Source organism: Erithacus rubecula, assembly GCF_903797595.1.
Source record: "Erithacus rubecula genome assembly, chromosome: 12".
Classification (NCBI taxonomy): Eukaryota; Metazoa; Chordata; class Aves; order Passeriformes; family Muscicapidae; genus Erithacus; species Erithacus rubecula.
Window position 1 is genome coordinate 13,087,465 of NC_136664.1, and position 21,849 is coordinate 13,109,313.

At 38.3% G+C, this 21,849-nt stretch overlaps 1 protein-coding gene across 1 annotated transcript in view; it reads right to left on the reverse strand.

Moving 5' to 3' along the window:
• Window positions 1-21,849, reverse strand: part of LONP2 (lon peptidase 2, peroxisomal) — a 40,061-nt gene that overhangs the window by 13,471 nt on the left and 4,741 nt on the right. The window contains exons 6-11 of the mRNA XM_079315846.1: window positions 21,725-21,819; window positions 20,181-20,439; window positions 14,507-14,648; window positions 8,654-8,804; window positions 7,998-8,124; window positions 6,931-7,064 (exon numbers count right to left, since the gene is read on the reverse strand). Coding sequence (XP_079171972.1) covers window positions 6,931-7,064; window positions 7,998-8,124; window positions 8,654-8,804; window positions 14,507-14,648; window positions 20,181-20,439; window positions 21,725-21,819 — 908 coding nt within the window. The remainder of the gene's footprint in view (window positions 1-6,930; window positions 7,065-7,997; window positions 8,125-8,653; window positions 8,805-14,506; window positions 14,649-20,180; window positions 20,440-21,724; window positions 21,820-21,849) is intronic.

Consider the following 21,849-nt stretch of genomic DNA (forward strand, 5'->3'; position numbering starts at 1 on the left):
CAAGTACAGAAAAACACAAACCACTGATCTAGTCTATTTACTATAATGTGAAGAGGTGATCAGCAGTGCAAAAGCAATTCTCAGAATGGATAAATGAGGATGATGTCTCCTTCCACAAGATACAAACTATTCTGTTATTAATCCTGATACATAAAGACCTTTTCACAGTTAATTTTGTGACAGTGACAATTTTGTGACATCTCACTAATCAACAAAAACATTTTACATCACTATTAACATGACAGCAGCAACTCAGCTTTCATTCAGGACTCCAGTCTAACAGCTCTTATCCAACAGCCACTAATCTTCCCATTGTACAACTTGCTGCTCCATGGCTAAATCCCATTCCTTTGCTGCAAACACTGCCTTAGTCAGAGGCCTCCTGTTGTTCCAGCCTGTCTCTCTGCTTTTGTTAAACTACTATTTTTATACATAATAAATTTAAAGACATAAATACTGGCAAGTCTAGGAAACTTGACCCTGCATGCTATTCTTGCAATTCAGACTGCAATTTCAACACAATTTGATAATCTGAGATGCAATTCATATTTCAAAACAAAATTGAATTTAAAACCAGCTGCTTTTGTTCTATACCAAGATTTTACTGCCTAATAAACACAAATGTATTTATTTCACCTTGCTCTGAAAATAGCTGAAGAGAAAAACTCCTCATAAACAAATCAGGGAATTTGAGGCTGCCTGCCCCATTACAAGAATCAGAAACTTCTTTGAGTTTATTTGATCTAATGAGTAGATCCTGTTTTATCATTTGCAATAATAACAAACTCCAGACTTCTTCTAAAAATGTTAACCTAAATTCTGGCATGATCTAATTTTCTATAAAAGCATAAAATGATGTCCCAAAATGTAATTAAAAACTCTTTTTCTTTGAGGGAAAAGCCATCTTCGTTTATCATCTTTAAACAAGTGCTGACTATGAGGAATCTATAAAGACATAAGTAATTAAGGTTTCCACTAACAATGACAAATGTGTGTTCCCTACCTACCCCAGACCAACAGCCATAAACCACAGTACAAGCTAAATGACATATTTATCAAAAAACAAGACACTTAAATTCAAGTTTCCAGAAACAGAACTTCTCGTTAGGACAGCAGCTTAATCATCTTACAGTTTGAGATAACCTGGCAAAATAAACTAAAAGGTCAAAAAGTGCCCTTAGCAGAGCTCCAAACTGCACTAGAGGAACCACCTGCTGCTCTGCTATTACATGTCTGCTTACACAAAATCAGCATGCTATTGAGTTGTTTTAATGTTTAAAAATTGTAATACTAAAAATAAGCAACAACACATAGCCCTCCCCAAGTAACCAAAAATAAATTCAAAAAACAACCAACTAAAAAAAAAAAAAAAAGTCTGTTTGTAAAATTTTCCAAGCAGAATCTGCAGCGACTCAAAGATCACAATGTTCTTCAGTAATCTTTGCAAGTTCCCAAAATAAAATAAAGTCTCACATGTAAAAATGGATTTGTAAGAAAATGGACTCCTAAGAAAACATACTGACAATGAACTATTAAATATAACTAAAGATTTAATCTTAATAGACATTTCATGGCACAAAGATTTTAAAAAATAAGACTATCTTTTACAGATGTAATGGAAATGGGAGAATACAAAAGTTTAAAACTTTCTCAACGTGTAGCAATTTCTCATCTCCTCATAAAACAGATTTAAATTAAGCACTAGCAACACAAGTCTTAAACCCAAAGATTTCTAACCATACTTACTGACCAAGATAGAAAAACAGAAACCTAGTATTTTGAATCAATTTTTAACATAATACATTCTGATTTGCTGAAGAGATATAAAAAAGAACATCAGCCTGACAGACAAGGTTTCAAGTCTGTGGGCAATTAAAGGGAAAGTAACATTCTTTCTTTCTCATCTGACTTAGCAGCAGATGCTTCAGTACACAGCAGACAGAATTCTTCCACCCCTCCAAACTAAAGAAAAAAAATCCCAAAACTGCATTTAGGTAGAAAAGGATGGGAATGCTTTTGCTGTTCACATTCAAAGCCAGCCATAACATGAAACTGGCCCCTAAAAGCAACATTCCACTGTCACATCTCATGCACCAAACTTTCAGGAAGCATTTCTTTAGGAAGGGAACAATTTCCTTGGACCCTAATGCTATTTGCCCTTACTTAGATGCTTAAATTTAATGCTATGTGCATGTCTCCCCACAGCATCAGAAAAAATCTCTTTCCACAAAATAATTACATTCTATCATTTGTGACCTACAATAACAATGTGTACTTGAAGCACTCGAATGTGAAGTGCCCATGCAGGAATATTTAGATAAATTAACATGGAAAAAATAACACCTTAAAAATTAATCTGTATTCAAGCCAAACTTCTCAGAACATTTATGCCTTCTCCTACAGAGAAGTCATTCCAAGCAATTTTCAGGAATTTCAGGAAAAGGCCCACACTGCAGCCTGCAGAGCTGGGAAGCTCTCTAAAGTCAGCAGAGCTGAGCTGAGACCTGAGTACCTGCAGTAACACCTCCCTGGGACTGATGCTCAGCAGATTTCATGGGTCAGCTCACACTGACCACTTTGGTCAAGCTTGCTTTTAATTTAAAACAAATGTTTCATCCATAAGGAGTAGAACAAACTGCTCTGTATTGATGGGTTATGGAAATATTTAAGTAGGTTCAAAGTCTTGGTTTCAACATAAATACAATCCTCATTTCATCACTTTTAGTTATGAAATATTACCTGTCCTAAATCTTCCTTCGGGTCTGAACTAGACAAATTGTTTTTCATTCTGGGTTTCAACTGCTGTATCATGATATGATGCTTTAGTGCACAGTTGCTGCATTGTATTCTCAAGGCAGTTGCACAAAAATAGGAAGGACAGTTTCACATATTTATGTGACTCCTAGAATTTCTTGTAGTGTCAAAAGACTCAAGGAGTGTCTCACAAATCTTAGATAGTGTTTCAGTAAAATATCAGATAGCATTGCTGTACACAGGGATGACTCCCCAGAGATCTCTGAAAAATGCTGAAGTTCCTTGTGCAAACACAACAACTGACACAAACCAACATTCCTGCAGTCACCAACTTCTCCAGAAAGCTCAGGAGCCAGAGGAGCAAGGAGGCACTAAAAGCTGCCTGTGCATTTCTGGGAAGTGCTGAGCCCAGCCTGAGATACAGTCCCCAGCTCTGCTAGGGCAGCACCCTCCCTTCCCAGAGCCCACTGCCAAACACTGGCAAAAGCCTCATCTTTACAAAGCCTTGAAAACAGGTGCTCCCCCTGAAGTTAAAAATCTGATTTAATCAATGTAATGATAGAAAGTCTGTGATTCTACCACCTAGTGTCCTTAACTCTTACTACAACCCACCAGCCAGGGGCACTCAGCTGAATAAACACAACAGGCACCATGGTAGGATTTGGCTGTGCTCTGGATCAGGTATAAATTGTATTTTAGCAAGTAAGGCAAGCCTGCAGTCTGCAGTCTCTCCTAGTCACAAATCAAGGCATACCAATGCACTAACTGCAGAATCTCAGTCTCACATCAGCAAAACACAAATGTGGGAAGCAAAAATGACTTCTAGGTATTTTTATAGAGATAAAGAAAAAAAAATCAATAAATAATTCTAAATGTAACTATTAAGGGATGACAACTTGATTAATTAATCTTCCAGAGTCATTCATTATATGAAATAAGAATTCATCACCATGATGCACAATTGCACAAATGTCCACTAAATCAACAGGAGAAAAAATGCCAAAGAAATCAATTTAGGCTACAAATCCCATTATTTGCATCAAACTGCAAATATCTGAAGATATTTATAAGTTTTGTTTTGCACACTTAGTTATTTCTAACAGATAGAACGAAAATAAAAATATTTTCAAAAGGCTCCTACTCTCTTATATTCCCAGAAAATGAACAATGTAAAAACACACCAGGGTGTAAGCACAGTATTAGTACAAAATAAAACCAACTTTGCAGACTGCACTGTTCTCTACAAGTCTTTATAACAGCAAAATTTCACTGCAGAGATACCTGCTCCTCCCTTTTATTAATACAGCATTTTCTTGTGGACAGTTTTCACTGCAGAAGCAAAGGCAACTCTTCACAGCTCATTTGTTCCTTAACTCCAAACTGGGTCAACCAAAAACCACTTTTTCCCCTTTGGAAGCACTTGGGCTGTTATTTTCACTTAGCTTTGGTAAGCTGCAAGTCCAGAACTAATTTTAACAGTGTATAATTTTAACAGTGTAAATACCTCAGTTGCAAGCACAGCTCTAATTTTAACATGGTAAATAACTCTCTCATTGGATTGAGATGTCTAACACAACTCCTTTTTTGTTACTTGCATTAATAATAAAGTGTTTCTGCTCACAGTACCATCAGTTGTGCTCTGAACCCACCTCTCATCTATTTTACCAGAACGCTTGAAGGGCAGAACAACAACTCTTTTTACTGAGCAATTGCATTCAACCTCTGAAACACATTTTAGACACAGATACCCACTTTGAAGATATGACTTGTCAGAATTACCATCCAAAAGGTGCAGTAGCCAGGACACCTGATACTCCTGGTGTGGGTGAGCTGGGCCAGCACAGCCCAAAGGCTCAGCAGTCACATTCACAAAGAGAGCACAGAAGCATCAACAAGTCAGTGTTTGACTTCATAAAGTCCATCAGAGCACAGAAGGTAGAAAACATACACATAATATAAAAGGAAAGCACTGGTAAATATGTCTTAAAACCTCTGCCTTTTAATGAAGATGGGGTCATTTAAACTGCAGGATCGTTCACAGATTCAGTCACTGCTACTGTGAAAGCTCAATGCCTTTAAGCCAAACATTCAGAGAAACCATGCTGACCCTGCTTAAGCAAACACTGCCAAATTCAACCTTCTGATATTACAGTTTGCACAGACATTAGGGTGATCTTAGAAAACTCAATAAGGTAAAAGAAGATTTAATTTTCAGAAGGGAAATACTGAGCTAGGAAAAAAAAGCAAGGTAAAGCTGCAAGACTGTCAAGAAACAGATTGTCAGAGAAAGATTATGTAAGTTTTTACTGTGGGTAAAACTCTTCTTCAAACATCCTTCTAACTATTACCACTGCTTGTAAAAATATCCCTTATATTTCCTTCCCTGGGATTTACACTATTAAAGGGGTGGGCACTGCTGACACTTGTTTTCTGCTTGTTTTAAAGTAACAGAGAGAAGTCTCCTCATCTATTCTCCTCCAACCCAAACCAGACCTATTCCAGCTGTAGAGATGTTAGAACCTAAAGGTTTTTTCCACATCAGCTATGCCGTGGAATATTTCAGAACATCAAACCAACAAGGCCCTGTTTGGTATTTTAAGTCTGTGAGTATCCTGGAGCAAAAGCAAGCAGCCATTCTGCAGTTTTCAGTTTCCAGGATCCTCTGACATCCAGTTGTTCTCTGCCAGACTGGCAGAATTTCTTGTAACCTGAACTCATTTCAGTCTTCAAAAAACAAACTAAGGGAACACAACACTCTGCTGGATAGATTTTATTAGACTAAGGGTTATCCACATTTTAGAAGTTCAACCTGAGGTTTGGGGTTTGTCTCTTCACATTCCTAACCTACCTGACGCTGAGGGCTCCTACAGACATCTAGTGCTGCAATGTGCACTGCAGAACTCCCACAGGAAACTGCTGTGTACAGCAACACCCTCCAGCAGCATGGCTGGAACAAAAGCACAGCCATCTACACCCTCCATCATATCTTTCACCAAACACAGTGTGGATGTTCATTTTTGTAGAAGAGAACGCTCATGGGTTGGTGAAATAGGAGCAGTCACCTGTTGTGTGCTGCACCTGAACTGGATCATGGGCCTGACTCCATCCTTCCCTCTCCTATTTCCAGACTTAGAAAGAGACCTACCTTTACCAGTGAAGCAATTACCTGGGTATTTTTGCTGTTTCAGAGTTTTCTGTTTAGCCTTCTTTCAGTCTGTTTGATGACTGGGAATGACAAAACACTGTCCACATGGGAAACAAGACCAGACTAACCAAGGCTGAGAAGTTACTAAAGCTAAAAGAGACTTTGAACAAGCATGGTCTTAAAAGGCACATGAAAACAATTCTAATTTCACAGCCCTTCAAGCAGACAATTCTTGTGGAGTACAATAAAATAACCAGGTTGAGTTCTGAGCTAGAAGGAACTACAGCCATGCTTAGTGTTTTATTAAAAAGAAGAAGTGAAAGATTTGCATTAAAAAAACCTAGAAAGACATACACAAATCATAACTGCATCCCTAAGACATGCAGCAAATGCACTGAAATTCTCAGTTTGTGGCTGGTGAGGGGCTTGGAACACAAGCCCTGTGAGGAAGGACTGAAGGAGCTGGGGGTGTTCAGCCTGGAGAAAAGGAGACTCAGGGGTGACCTTATAAACTCTACACCTCTCTGAAAGGTGGCTGCAGTCAGGTAGGGTTGGTCTCATTCTCCAGGCAGCACTGACAGAACCAGAAGACACAGTCTTAAGCTGCATGGAAGGAAATAGAGGTTGGATATTAGGAAAAAGTTTTTCACAGAAAGGGTGATCAAGTACTGGAATTGTCTGCCCAGGGAGGTGGTGGAGTCACCATCCCTGGATGTGTTTTATAAAGATGGATGTGGCACTTGGTGCCATGGTTCAGTTCAGGTGTTGGGGCATGGGTTGGACTCGATGATCTTGAAGGTCTCTCCCAACCTAATGATTCTGTAATTACCAACTCAGCAGGCTGAAACTACTCACTTTAAGACATAACTCAACACTAAAACTGCACATAACAATAATGTCACACTATTTGTCATGCTTTTGAAGACAGAGTCCTTAGAGAATAATAAAATATCAGAAAAAGTTGCTAAATTAGCTTCCTAGTGACCACATCAGAAGTTCCCTTTTTAACAAAGCACGCCAAAGATACACACCTTCTCCTTCCCCCACCTCAGCACGGTCTGGCTTTGCTTCCTTGTGCTGCCCTTCTGCCACTTTCACAGCCACTGCTCTGCAGATGGCTCCCAGCTTCCGATCCAGGGCCCGCACTCCCGCCTCCCGCGTGTACCTGCGAGAGACAAGGGCTGGGCTGGGCTTTGCAACACACAGCTGCTCAATGGAAACACTCCTGACTAAACACAGACACGTCAAATGGCATGGGAAAGGTACCAAAACCTTGGGCTACTTTATGACAGAGGGAAAAAATAATTGCTTTTGATCAAAATAATTATGGTTGCTGATAAAACCGTAGACAAATTATGGAGTGGGAAGACATGACTAACACCTGGTACCAAATGTTCATGAAATGCTAAGCAATGTCCAACAGCACTAAGCTCTTCTTGGATGCATAAAAATTAAAAGGAAGAACTATTTTAAAACTTAAAATATATAGCTCACTGGAAGTTGATGAACTGGCTGTAAAAGAATATTTTATTTTAGTCTATGAACTAAAAAGAAGCACCAGACAGTAACTACACAAAACAGTCAAAACACTGGTCAAAAAATACCTCAATTAATTGAATTCAAATACACTTTTTCCATTGGAAATTAACAAGTTTCAAGTTCAAAAGATGTTCTGATCAATACATTTGCTGTCATGTCTAACAAAAACCCCAGTTCTAATGAATAGAAGGTATTTAAAAACCCTGTATTTTCACTTTTTAAACCATATTCCAAATCTAGACAAATGTAATCCTTAAGCCACATGAGGAAAAAAAAAAGGGGTAATTTTCATTTTATGTATGAAAACGACAGAAATGTAACTTGGCTCTTTACACTACATGTTGTCTGCCACCAAGGCTATGGCTTCACACACTGCAGCCACACCAACCTCAGGTGTTTCTGTTTATTCACAGGGCCTTGGCAATTGTGTCAGCACAAGTGATTGTGAGCCACACCTGGAGACCAAGAGCAAGGAACTCTCTACAGAAAGCATGTTCTGAACTGTATAAACTGATTTATAAAATAAGGTATTTAAACTGAAAACAATGAACAAATTTACCTGGTAATTATGCCTAAAGTGGTTACTTGGGGAATCTGTATTTGCTGTGGAGTCAGACCATGTAGTTCAAGCTGTTTAGGAATCAAGTGTCTATGCGCAATTTCAATTTTTTCTTCTTGTGTGTATCCTTTCAAAAAAACCCAAAAAAACAAAGTAGCATGTATTTATTAATGATCTTTTTGCTTAGACACTACAATATAATCAAATTTCTTACCTTTTACAATTCAACCTGATTGAATTTAACAAAAAGCCTCCCCAGCTATAATTTACAAGACTGTTTGGTTATGATCCTTTGTGTCTATTCATAACTTCATGTGAAGAAAACCAGAATTTTAGTGTTACAAAGACCCCTTTTTCCATCAGAATCTTAAAAATAACTATCAGACCATTAGGGTACAAATAAATCAGTGAAGGAAAATATCATTACAGAATGTATCTATGTATCTCCACAGACCTGGAACTGAATTTGCCTGAGTGCAATGCTAAATAATATTCTCCAGAGACATCCTGCCTTATCCCTTTTTTAAGGACTCTGGCTATGCACTCCAGATTCCTGGCAGGCATTCCTTAGTGAGCTGCCTTTCATTTCAGCAAAAATATCCCAAACTTGTCTAAGGACCTGCAACAGCCATGCAGTGAAGGCACTGCAGTGTTACCTGGCACCTGGATAACCTCCATTCTGTCCAGCAGGGCAGGTGGGATTGTAGCTGTAGTGTTGGCTGTAGCTATGAAAAGCACTTGGGACAGGTCAAAGGCCACGTTTAGGTAGTGATCAGTGAAACTGTGATTTTGTTCTGGATCCAAGACCTTAACAAGAGTGAACACAAAAGTGATACGATTATTCAATCAGAAGTCAATAAAATATGCACATTTTTATTATATTCCATTTGGATCTGTCAAATCTGATTTTACAATAATAAAATACATTATGGATATCACTGAATCCTGGCCTTGCATGGATTACTCTGTGACTACATGTCACATGCACAGTTCAAAAAGTCCCTTCCCCATGAGTTTTTCATGCCATTTTCTAGAGGTGCTTCAGCACTTCTTCATCCATCAAGCACCTCCCCTAAACTGCATCTCCATAACCTTTCACACATGGCAGAGTGGCCCTTCAAGGACACAAAGCAACTTTGGACAAGCAGTCCATGTTGTCCCACGGAAGAAGGAGAATTCTCCAAGTAACCCCTGACTCCAATCCTCACCTGCTGATGGCAGCTCTTCTTACTCTCACACCAGCCCATGAGATCTCTCTTGAGAGACCAAGGGGAAGAACACAATCCCAGCCTTATCTGTCACCTGCCCCATTCATTCTGCTTTTTCCAGTCTTTATTACTAAAGGAAGAAATAAAAGTTCTTATCGCCCATGACATGCCAGGCAACCTTTGACCCTTGGTGAGTCCTGGCCTTCCCAACACAGCAATTTTTTTTTGCCACAAAACAATGGAGACAAAATTGAACAAGCACTGTAGAACAAAAACACAGTCTGGCCAACCTCAAAGATTTACTGAACAAGTAGAGCTAGGGCTTCAATAACTGTGTTCAGTAACTATCACTTCTGGTACTACTCGTGTGCTAATGCATCACCTGCCTAGACTTAAGACTAGGTGATAAATATTCAATACATATGTGGAACATGAGGGTACTGAGATGCTGTCTTGTAGATTTAACTGTGCCACAAATGGGAAGTTCATAGTACACATCAATGTACTCCTGGCTTCTGTATCACCTGTGAACCACCTTTGCTTCACACCCCCTTGAAGTACAGCCACATTCCTCCTTCCCAAATGATGAATGATCAATGCTACACCAACACAAATAATTCACATGTCACAAATAATGGGACTCATGCATCTCCTGAGAAACAGCACACTGCTGTCAAAATAATTTATCTGCCTACACCCAAATGAATGTACACAACCTGAGTTATAGCCAAGAATAGTGTTGATAATTAAAAAACAACAACTGGATTTGAGGACTTTTTTGACAATTCTAAAAGAAACAATTCTGAATATTCATTACTCTTAAATTCTCCCCAGGCTTTGGAAAGTGAAAAAACCTTTTGAAAAAAATTTATAATCAGAACAAACTAGAAAAATCCTTCAAATACAGAACACCAGAAACACAGCTGACTTTTCTAAAAAGCAGAAAAAAATTGGATTTTATTTTGAAGTGCTGCACAGATTTAAGAGCAGTTACACATTCCCCTTATTAGTGAAATCTTAAGACATACTGAAGCAGATGCATCAATTCTGAACCTAGAGCTGGAACTCACTGAATGGCATTATGCACTCACTCTAAGCTATTCAAAAGCTTTTCTTACCCTCTTCAGCAAGCAGCTGCTAGCATTTACTCCCTTCTTTACCAATGAAGGCAAAGGCCTTGAAGAATCCTGACAAGCCAAGTCCACTGATGCATAATTCAGAGATGTGCCTTACCTCAGCCAGTCCCCCAGCCCAGCCCTAAACACAACAACAGGCATGCAAGCACAGCAGCTACAAACTTCTCTTCAAAACAAGCAGGTCTATACTAAATATTAGCCTCCCACTACTCCAACTGTTTTAAACAGATAATCCTAATTCAATTTATCCCTTTTAAAATACTGATAACAATATTTCCACAGAATTCCAGTCTATTGGCTGAAGTATTTGCAAGTAATTTCAAAGCTGTTGAATTCTAACAGATCAAATTAGCATTTTGACACATTTATTTACATGCATGTTTCTTTCCCCTTCTAGTCTGCAACTAGAAATCCTTATGAACCATGCTAAGTGCCAAGGTGGTGATTAGAATGTTACTTACAAAGATACAAAAAATATTGATGCTGTATTCACATGCAAAAAATACTATCCAATAAAAATAAAGAAAACTGTAATCCAAACCAATGTGGGTTATAGCTAATATTAATATCTAATTAATATCTAATATCTAATAGTGATTTATCTGAGATTTTTTAAAAGGGCTGGAGATCCTCCAGACTCATAATTCTTTGTCATGGAAACTGTTTTTTAGAATAAGATACAAACCAATGTCCTGCCTATGTATTTCAATCAGATTTTCCAAAGCAAATGGAACTGTTCTTCAGTTAGGTATCTGTATTGAAGTTCAAGTTCAAAACTCTTCCAAGATATTTAACTAATACAGAAATATGAAGTACAAAAAGAACATTCAGTGCACAAAATATCTTGGCTAATTTATGATGGATCGCTCACATGCATACAAAGGCTTCTCTGTAATAGATTTTTATTACCACAAAATCCAGAATAAATTCCATGAACACTTAATTGCTTGGCTATGCTCCTGGTCTAATTTCCCTGCATACAAATAATCACTATCAGGCACTTGGATCCATTTCTGTTTTCTTCTGTTTTTAACAGAGGTCATCTAAATTTAGACTAAAATATTCCTTTGTTAATGAACAGTAACTGGAAATAGGAAGACATTCTGTCTTGCTGAAGCAACAGCTCTGCACAAGCAGTAGATATGAACATGGATCAGGCAATTAGAAAGCACCAAGCTTTGCTCCCAAGATTACAGGGATGGCAGTTTTCTTCCTGAATATGCCCTGCTGTGGACAGCAAGAATTTAACACACCCACACATTAAGGAATAAAGGATGTGCCTTTTGTATGTAATGATGGCACTTATCAGACAAGCAGCAGCATGAACAGCAAAAGCATCAGTTAGGTGACCACTGACTATTGTTTGCTTTCCAGCATAAAAGCCACCTTGCTCACACCAGATGGACTTGCCAACCACATAAACCACAAGAAGCAGATGAAAATAAAGCTATTATGTCCAGCCATGAGCTGTCCATTAGAAGAGGTAAAGCACCTGCTTCAGGATGTTTAGCCAGCAGTAGAGGGATATAGAGATCTCGCAGGGGAGCAGCCCAGCCATGGTTAATAGAGCAATTACTTCTCCAGATGCAACTAATGGGCAATTAGCAGGGCTTACATAAACCCTGCAGCCCAGGCAGGCAGTGGGAAGTGAACCTTATGAGCCTTAGCTGGAAAAAAAATCCATGGCAGGAGCAGAGCTGAGTGTCACTGAGAATGTGTTTTTAAAAGATGGAAAACAGAAACATCTCAAAGCAGCAATGAAGTGTCCAGAATTCAAACACAACTAATTAAATATTAATTAAATTTGTTTCCCCTCACAAATGACACACTAGAAAAATACAGTTGTTCTCTACTGCAGGGCATGGAATGAAAAAAAATTATAAAACCCAGGAAAGGTTGAATAAAACTACCAATATTAATATACAGATCTAGATTTGTAATTGGAACGCTCTTTCCAAGAAATCTCAAATCATTGTGTCTGCATAGCAAACAACAGCCAGCTAAATAGAAAAAAATATTTTCAGGTATTTTTATCCATGCATTGACTAGAGCTATGACAGTTAGTTCAAGTAACTAAAAGACAAATGACAGTCGAGGTATCAGCAAACTCAGAAATAAAGAGCATTATATTTTCAGCAAAGTGTGAATAAAATCCCCCAGAGGAATAGTACAAGGAATAATGTATTTATTATGCTTCCCTGCTTGTTTTCTTTGCACCTTGAGGCCCTTCATGTGCCCTGGAAAAGCGTACTAGACACTTGAGATAAGCACAGGTAAAGGACCCTAACTGTCATTTTTAAAAGCTAAAGAAGTGAAGCCATGCTATTTTCTAGCACATTTAAATTACTACTAGTTCATGTTAACATGCAAAGATCAAAACAGAGCTCTCAAACCACAGCCTGTTCATACACTGATTTTCAAAGAACTCGTTGGCCTTGTCAAAACAGTAATTTTCCACTATCTAGCAGAAAGAAAATAATGACGTTTGTAAAAAGTCAATTGACACTTCATTTGCAGAATGTCATGCAGCATCCAGATGAGCTCATGACACCTTAATTTAAGTAGCATTTTTCATATTTAAATCACTGCATTAAGCACTGTCAGTCAAGAGAGTCATTAGAATGACTCTGTAGGCAAATACTATCTGAACCACTCTCATCCCCACCTACCAAAGCTACCACACTCCAGGTCTGACAGCTGAGATGTTTCTAGGATTATGCCCTAAGTCACTTCAGTGAAAGCGAGTCAGGTTAGCTCAAAAAATGTTACTAATGCCTCTACTTTTGACTGAAAACAGGTACAGAACCATGCCAGAAGCAGTGCAGCTACAACACTGGGAGCATGGCAGTCCCTAGGGCCAGAGAGAGCAAAAGAGAAGGCAGAGTGTGAAACTACAGCAGTACAAGGGGTCTCTAAGCACACACAATACTAAAACCATCACATGCATTAGTGCTGCATCTGCCCTGGCAGCCTCAACACTTTAGCCTGACCCAGCCCTGCTGTGCCAGCACCTCCCTCATTCTTCCCTTTGCCATTCCCTCCCTCACTCTCCCCTTTGCCACCTGTGCTGGCACAGCAAGATGGACACAGCCTTCTGCCCAAGGAAGGGCAATGCTTTGTCTCTTCCTCACACTTGAGGACGTGCTCCAGCAAACTAGAATAAAGCACTGAATAAGCACAAATTGGTGGAAGAAGGTTCTGATAACTCCTCAGTGCTGTCTGCTACATGATACAGGAAGCTTGCATCTTCTTCATGATCACTCCAGTTTTGGCCTCCTGAAAGCCCAACTAACCTAATTAATAACATCTCAACACTTGATGAGATTTACAAAATATTCCAATAGTATCTCATTCACCAGTCCTCAACTGTATCTCCAAAATGTTGTGTCTTTAAGCAAATCAACTTTGACAACTCTAAAACCTTTCTGATAAACTAACTTATATATGCTTCAAAATTAGATTCATTCACGTCTTAGTCTGAGTGCCAGAAGTTCAGAAAAAATGCACTCATGGAAAACCTGACTCTCATGGAAAGCTATCACTCATCACACCATAATCAGCCAAACACTCATCACACCATAATCAGTCAAGGAGTGGGAATCTGTGACTTACATGAAAAATCTAAGTTCAGAGAATTAATTACAGCACTAATTAAAGAAATGCTCCTAAAAGAACATGCAGCTAGTCCATATTATGCACTGGGTAAACTGCTTAGCTCCAATACAAGCTGGTGCCATAAAGAGCTGCAAAAATATATTAAAGTTGTTCCAAGAAAGAAAGGGTAAAACTTGAAGTAGTTACTGTCTAGATCCTCTACAGCTCTTTCTTAGCTAACAACATCTGATCATTAAAAATCAATGTCTTGAAGTCCCCCAAGTAAGTGATGTTTAGGGTTTAAACACTATTTAAATACAGAAAACACCCCAAATGTGTCCTTGTGTTCAAGTACAGCTCACTGAGATTTATGTCACTTAGCCACTATGCAGCAGCATCTGCATTGTGCCCAAGGAATTGACAGAAACCACCCATGTCAGAACTCAGCAGCTGATATTTGAATAATAGAGCCAGCACTGTCAGGCCTTCTTTCATCCAGTGAATCTTCCAAGTCCAGCTTAATTATTTTAAAATCCAAATGAAACAATACTTGCAGTTTAACACCTCTTACCTCAAGCAAGGCTGCTGCAGGATCCCCCTGCAAGCTCTTTGCCAGTTTATCCACCTCATCCAAGAGGAAAACAGGATTGTTCACCCCCACAGTCTTCAGCCCGTTGATGATCCTGCCAGGCATGCTGCCCACATAGGTGCGCCTGGAAAGGAATGGGGAAACAGGGTGGTGACACAGCCAGCAGGACAAGCAACATCAAAATGCCACAATGAAACTCCAGGCAAAATACAAGAACAACGACCACTGCAACAAGTCTTGCTTTTTTTGCAAAAAATTGTGCAATGCTTAATAAAAGTAAGGAATATACAACTGAGTTAATATATGCAATTATAGCAGCAGATGAAAATTTAAGTTCCACGGTGATCCAGTTGGTCTGCAAAGACAATCATTTGCACAACTTTACAGCTTGTGGACATCTTAACATGTTTCAGTACCAGCATCGTTGTACTGTAAGAACAAACAGAAACAGATTTGGGAACCTCATTAATAAAAACATTTTCATAATTATAATGCTGGGATTTTGTCATCACAACAGAGTTCGCACAGCATGTTACAAAAGAGAGCAAAATTCCAATTATGCTCAACTATCAATGTCCCCATGACAGCATGCTTTAACAAACATCCACCAAAAAGAACTGTATTTACTGTCATTTCAATATGAAATGAAAAGCTGAACACTGTAATGAAATAAAAAATGATGAGTTTGAATTTATTCAGCAAATCAGTGAAATCTCTTTTCCACAAAACACAGAGAGCACAACTACATTTTACAGATGTATATAACCCTTGTTTGCTGCATTTATCATGCCCTTTTCTGCTTGTCCCATAACTACTCAAAATACTACAATTAAGAGCATGAAATTCTAAGAATAGAGAGATGCATTAAGTGCTGAATTACAATATCTAGCTCACAACCCTCACAAAGCAGACAAGCAGAACAGTCCTGCTTTGCCATATGATCTTGCTACCATCCAAAATAAACAGGATGACATTTACAAAGATGAAACCAAAAATACCACAGGACTAATTTCAAAAAGTACTAAAGATGACTTTAAATACAAAGAAAACCCAAAAAACAACAAAAGCAGAACCCAAACCACACAGCAATGGTGTCAGTTCCATGTAACATCTAACCACTGAGCAAACAAATTGCAGTAAATGTGTTTAATTGTAGTTCTGAGAAAAATAAAAGGTTTTAAGATCTTCTAAACTGCCATCACTGCAAGAGAAATTCGGTTTGCCTGTTACCACCTTCCTGAGGCAGTTGCTAAAGACTGAAGCAGCCAGCAGGCAACAGTTCCTCACTTGAGTGCTTTTGTGTAGTCTTAATCTGCAGCAAGGGAGCGGCTGGCTCTCACAGAGGGCTGCACTGTGGAACATTCATTACAGATCAGGACTCTGCATGGGGAGCTATTACACAGCCAGCCTGCCTCCTCCTCCTCCATCTGCACACCCACAGCCTTGCCAAGACAGGGAAAGCACTCTAGAAAACGCAATCAGAAAATGAGGAGACTGAATCAGAGCTGGAGTTCACACAAGTGAATCACTTACCAGTGTAAACAAATTTATCAGTGTAGCAATTTGGGCATTTCTTTGTTTTTGGAGGGATTTGGGGTTTTTTCAGCTATGGGTTTGGGTTTTTGTTTGGTGGTGCTAATGTTATTCTTCTTTGGGTTGCTTTTACTACAAGGTGCTCACTGCACTAGAGAATAATCTTATATGCTTCAGAGACAATGCAGTCCAACTGTTTCAGTATTCTGCTTCTGTTAGTAATAATGTAACATAATTAGGTAAACATCAAAACATTGTTTGTTCTTGCTACATTATTCTCAAGTGCATGCTTGAAAACATTACACTTTTTAAATGTATGTTTGTGTTTTTAGATATACAAAATTTTACTTGGTCCTTTTGAATCCTATAAAGATTTGAGCTATCCATATTCCACTGAGTTTTAAGAAAGAGGATGGTTTATAAACTAAATGAAGGCAAAGAGATGCAAGAATCTAAATCTGTAGTTACCTCTTCATTTATTAGAGATGGACCAAAACCTATTGTATTACACTAATAATCAAATACTCGAGATCTCCAAAGTTATTAGGAAACACATCTCAACAAAAGAATCCTTGGTAAGACAGGCCCTGCAGGTGTTTACATATAAAACCAGCCAGAATATATTCAAATTACAAGCAGATATGGCCATTTATCTGTCTGGCTGTTAACCTTTGCCTTGTAAGATGTGAAACTAAATGCTACTGTTTAGGAATATTATCACTGAATGTGATGTTGATTTCATTATTTTTGCTAAGGTTGAAAGGACGTAAAACAATATCCTACATTACCTTGCTCATTTTTTGATGCAGTTTCTTTCCCTGCATAAAATCCAGAGGACAGCCAGCTTTCCCCACTCAAAACAGGAAGCACAGAGCAAGTTTCCTACTTACCTCACTTGTGTAGCAATACTTAAAAACCCAAACCCTTGAGAGCTTCAGGCAGAGAAGGTCTACAACTTAGTAATCTCTTCATATAGTTTTAGATCAGTGAAAAAGTATCTTTAAACAAAACACTAGTCCTACAATATGTCATCAGGCACTATGTATCCTAGAAAATGCAAGAAAAACAGCTGGAAAATCCAACCTTCTTGGTTCTCCCAAAGTAAACTGGGAAAGCCCAGGAAATAGATCTCTTAAAGCCATGGTAGTATTGAAAGAAACAGGACTCACTTTCTTCACAGTGATCTTGAGACAAATAGTTTTAAATAATTTTTAACTGCAGGGGTAGAAAAGGATAACAAAGTTAATATCACTGTTTATGAATATCCTTGCACAAGATCACAGCCTTTTTTTTTTTTTTTTTTGAGTTACATCCACTCAAGGGCTTTAAAACCTGTATCTGTTTTGTACTTGTCTAACAAAGCTCATTCCTGTCTAACAAAGCTCATTCCTCTCATGGGTAAAAGCTGTCAGCAGTTTGTTTTTTCTGGTGCAACAAGGCCTGTGCAGGGAACTTCTGTCAGCACAGCTGTCCTGGTGAGGAATCCCACCTCTCCTCAAATGGTGCATCTAAACAAGCCCTCAGCAAAGGCCTAAACCAGAAGTGAACTGTCCTGCCTTTTCAAACTGCAAAGCAGTGGTAATACAGGAAGGAGTGCTTCACATGAAGGTGAGAAAGAAGAGCTTCACACTTACCTCACCAGCACCACTATAAATAAATGGCACAATTACATCTTTCCTTTTCAGAAATAGAAAAACACCCAGTGGAGAAGATCACACATTTCCTGTGTGATACAAAATATCAATACTGAGGAGATTTTAGAAGCAATGAGCTTCTTGGAAAAAAAGTTTTAAGTCATCCCTCAGAGTGGTTTCTGGGTTTTCTTCTTTTTTTTTAATACAAGTAAACAACAAATGTAAACCAGTATACTTTAACATATGGTATAGATGAGTGGTAAATGCAGACAACAGCTGAAGGATGTCTGATCAAGGAGTTCTGGCTCTGCAGCAAAGAATGATTTTGTTTTGAGCTGCAGAACAATATTCACTACTCTTCACTCAGCCAGTGAAGGACTCCCAAGCTCCAGGGGCAGGCACATGATCCCCAGTGAAATGGCAAACCTGGGCAGCTCCAATGCCACATTGACACACCAGGTGGGACAGCACAATTACTGAAACACCACACCCCAGCCTACTGCTCTGCAAGAGCTCTGCTGAATCTCCCAGTCTGAACCTTTCACTGAAGTGGCCCAGGTGAATGCTATTTCAGGCTCTGCTTGCCTGCAAGCCAAGCTGTAACAGTTTATTTTGAATGTTCTAGTACACTTGGTACATTTTTTAATATGTTCAACACATCAGTAGGCACAAAAAGTACTGTTCTCCTGCAATGTTAATGGAATCCTTAACTTAAGCCCCAAAGCCTAATAAGGAGCTTTCAGGAGAAAAACAATGTCTTCTAAGGTGTAATATTAGAAAATCAGTCTGCTCAAGAGCAAAACTCAGAAAACAAGAGTCTGTGTCTCCTCCACTTCTAGACCATCCCCCTCTGACCAGATGCACAACATGGATTCACTTCATGGGGAATAACATGAAGGATTTATTCACACAAAAGGACATTACAGAGCTCTTATAAAGCTGCAGTTCCAATTTGATGAAATCTTATTCTGAGGAGGAAAACAAAACAAAATAGAATTTAAAATCCAGTATGCAACAGGTGGGTTTGATTTTAGCTACAAAAAACTGGAAAAAGCAGGTGGCTACAAAGACTCCTGGTACCAACTGCTCTAAAGTTAATTTCTAAACTATACACTTGCTTGTTGAATGGTAACCACACAATTTTCTTGCTAATTCTAGACTACATTTTCCTTTGCTGGTGAAAAATAAAGTATCTTAGCAAATATTTTCCATTGGTTAATTTCATACACTTTTTAATATTAAGTTTATAATGGTTAGCTTCTAACATGAACTAATAACTTAATAATGCTTTCAAAAATGTGTGAGAGCCACAAACACCTGACCTAAAAAGCTTTTAGAGGCTCTCCTTGTCTTTACTCTTTATAAGGTCTAAGCTCAAGATAGAAAGTTTGACTTTTGTTTATAATATCAAGTTCAAGATGTGGTTTCCCTGCTACAAACTACTTCCTCCTGCTCTGCTCTGGAAAAGCTGCTTTCCATAATGCTGAGTATTCCACAGCCTCTAGTGGCTTCACTTTGAATAGCATAAATTGTTGAGTGACATTTGAAATTGTTTTTAGGACATTCTATTTTAGGTGTATTCCACTGAGAGTAGCTGCATAGTGATTGGCAAAATTAACTGCTAGATGGCATAAAAAAGAATAACTGATATCTTTAATTCACAGTATTCACCTGCTGTTGTAAGGAGAAATTTTATTCAATTACCTGACTTAAAAGAAAACCTGACTAAAAGTCATTATTCCAGATTTTCTACACTGCATGCAGTAAGTATAAAATGTGTGCAATGGAAACAAAAATGTTGCACTGATGCTTGGCAGTTATCTGTCTCTACTGCCCACTGATTATGTTTCTAGTGTCAAGGACTGAGGAATGAACTAGACATTTAAAAGACTAATCAATAGATACATAAAGAGCCCAATATCAAGAACAGTCCTAAGGAATGTCATCCAAAAGATTTCCTTTGAAATTTGCCTGCTTATGTGCTCTTGCATAAATCTCCTTTTGAATTAGGAAAACAGTGCACAAACAAGGCCATTGCTGTCCTCTAGCAACTTTCATGTATCACTCCAAGTTTCTCCTCAGCATTTACCAGCAAAAATGGTTATGAAGGAAGGTATTGCTACCATGGTTATACTGGATAATTAAATCTTTATATCCCTCTTAAAAAGCAGAAAAATCAAGAGTTTGCATAAAACCTTCTGAAGAATTTTACTTCAAGTTCTAACATAACTGAAGATTACATCCTTTCCCTATGACAATAAAGGGAAGCAGCAGAAGGAAAGACTAAAGCTTGTACCACAACACTAAACATCCTTTCCCATTAAAATTCTCTCCCAAGTAACACCACTAAACCAAGGAAAATCAATAAATACCTACCATTGTTGCATAGAAGCAAAATCTCGGTGAAAATTTTCACTGCTGAACAGTGAAAATAATCAATACATTCTGCAGAGAAATAAACTGCAATTAAGAAAAGAAGTAGTAATTACCTGTGGCCTCGAATATCAGACTGATCACAGACTCCTCCTAAAGCAATTCTGTGGAATTCTCGACCCAAAGTCTTTGCAATTGATCTTCCCACACTGGTTTTACCAACTCCTGGGGGCCCCACAAAACAAAGAATGGGTCCCTTGAGGTTGTTTTTAAGCTGTCTCACAGCCAAGTACTCCAAAACTCTCTTCTTCAGCTTCTCCATGGCATAGTGGTCATTGTCCAGAACAATCCGAGCTGCGCGGATTTCCAGGCGATCTGGCATCAACAACAGCACAGAGATCAGCACATTCACCTTAAGAATGGAAACAATTCACCCTACAGCAGAAACAGATACCTTCATCAGGCAATCCCCCAACTCACACAACTAATTCAGACAATGCTTTTCTAAAACAAAAGTATTAAAGTTCCTCTTTAATTTCCTTCTTCAATAAGGAAATCAGACCTAAGATACGCAGATTATAGTACTGAAAGTGACAGAGTACTGATAATGATATCCAAAGCTAAAATAATTATCAGTATTTTGTATTTCTATATTCATGTGTGTTTTTATTCACTCTAGCTACAGAGTTCAAAATAGCAATCACACAGGTCACACTCACAAACTTTGCTTCAAGTAAAAACACCAAACTTCACATGACACAGCGTAATTTTAGAAGATCAAAGAGCAACTTCCACCAAAAAATCATTCTGCTAGGACGTGACTGTCAACAAACATTTTACTCATTTGGGGATTCTTTGAATAATACTGCAAAGCACATGTTAGGCAGATCTTTTTACAATTTAATGATTAAAGAAAATATTGACAAGAAGATTTGTAAAGAGCCAGAGCTCTACTTCAAACCAGCACCAATTCACCACTACAAATACCAGCAGAAGGGCAGAGATGGATATGCAAGTGTGCAAAGTCATTTTGCCCACTTAACCTACTTGAGCTAGTCAGTAAGAGATTTCTGTTGGTAGTGTTTGGTTTCCTACTCTTCCCTCACTCTCCATTTTTGCACACTGTATCTGTGTGCAAGATTATCAGCATCACCCTCTACTCACAACTCCAAAAACTATGGTACAAAGCAGACACAGACTCAGTTTTTCTACTGCACCCTAAGTTGTAATTATTAAAATTAATTACAATTGTGTTTTTTATCCTTTTTTTTCTTACCATACTTGCTTAAGACAAACCAGAATCTTCTCCAGAAAGACCAATGTTACAGAAAACTACAAAAGGGTTTCTTGTCTGACATATAAAAATATTTAGCTGCTAATTTCTTTACTATTTTTGATACATACTGGCACAAATTGTAATTAGCAACACCTTCATTTTAAATGAAACTATTCTTAATATTTTCAAATCCACATTCTTAGATATATAACTGAGCTACACAGGCTATTCAGTGTACAGCTCTCACTGAAGTCTAATGGTTTACCTGGCTTGGAGCAACTTACCAATGTTTTTACAAGACAGACCTAATTCACAGTGTCTACATGATAGTTATTTGTCCTAAAATTTATGTGCAAGAGAATCATCACTGAGAGAAGGGTTTACCTTTAGTACTCTTGTTCCATGGCAATTCTACCATCAGTTCTAAGTAATTTCTTGTCAAAGCATATTCTGGCATTGACTGAGGCATCTTCTTTAATCTGGAAATATAAGTACAGAATTCAAAAGGC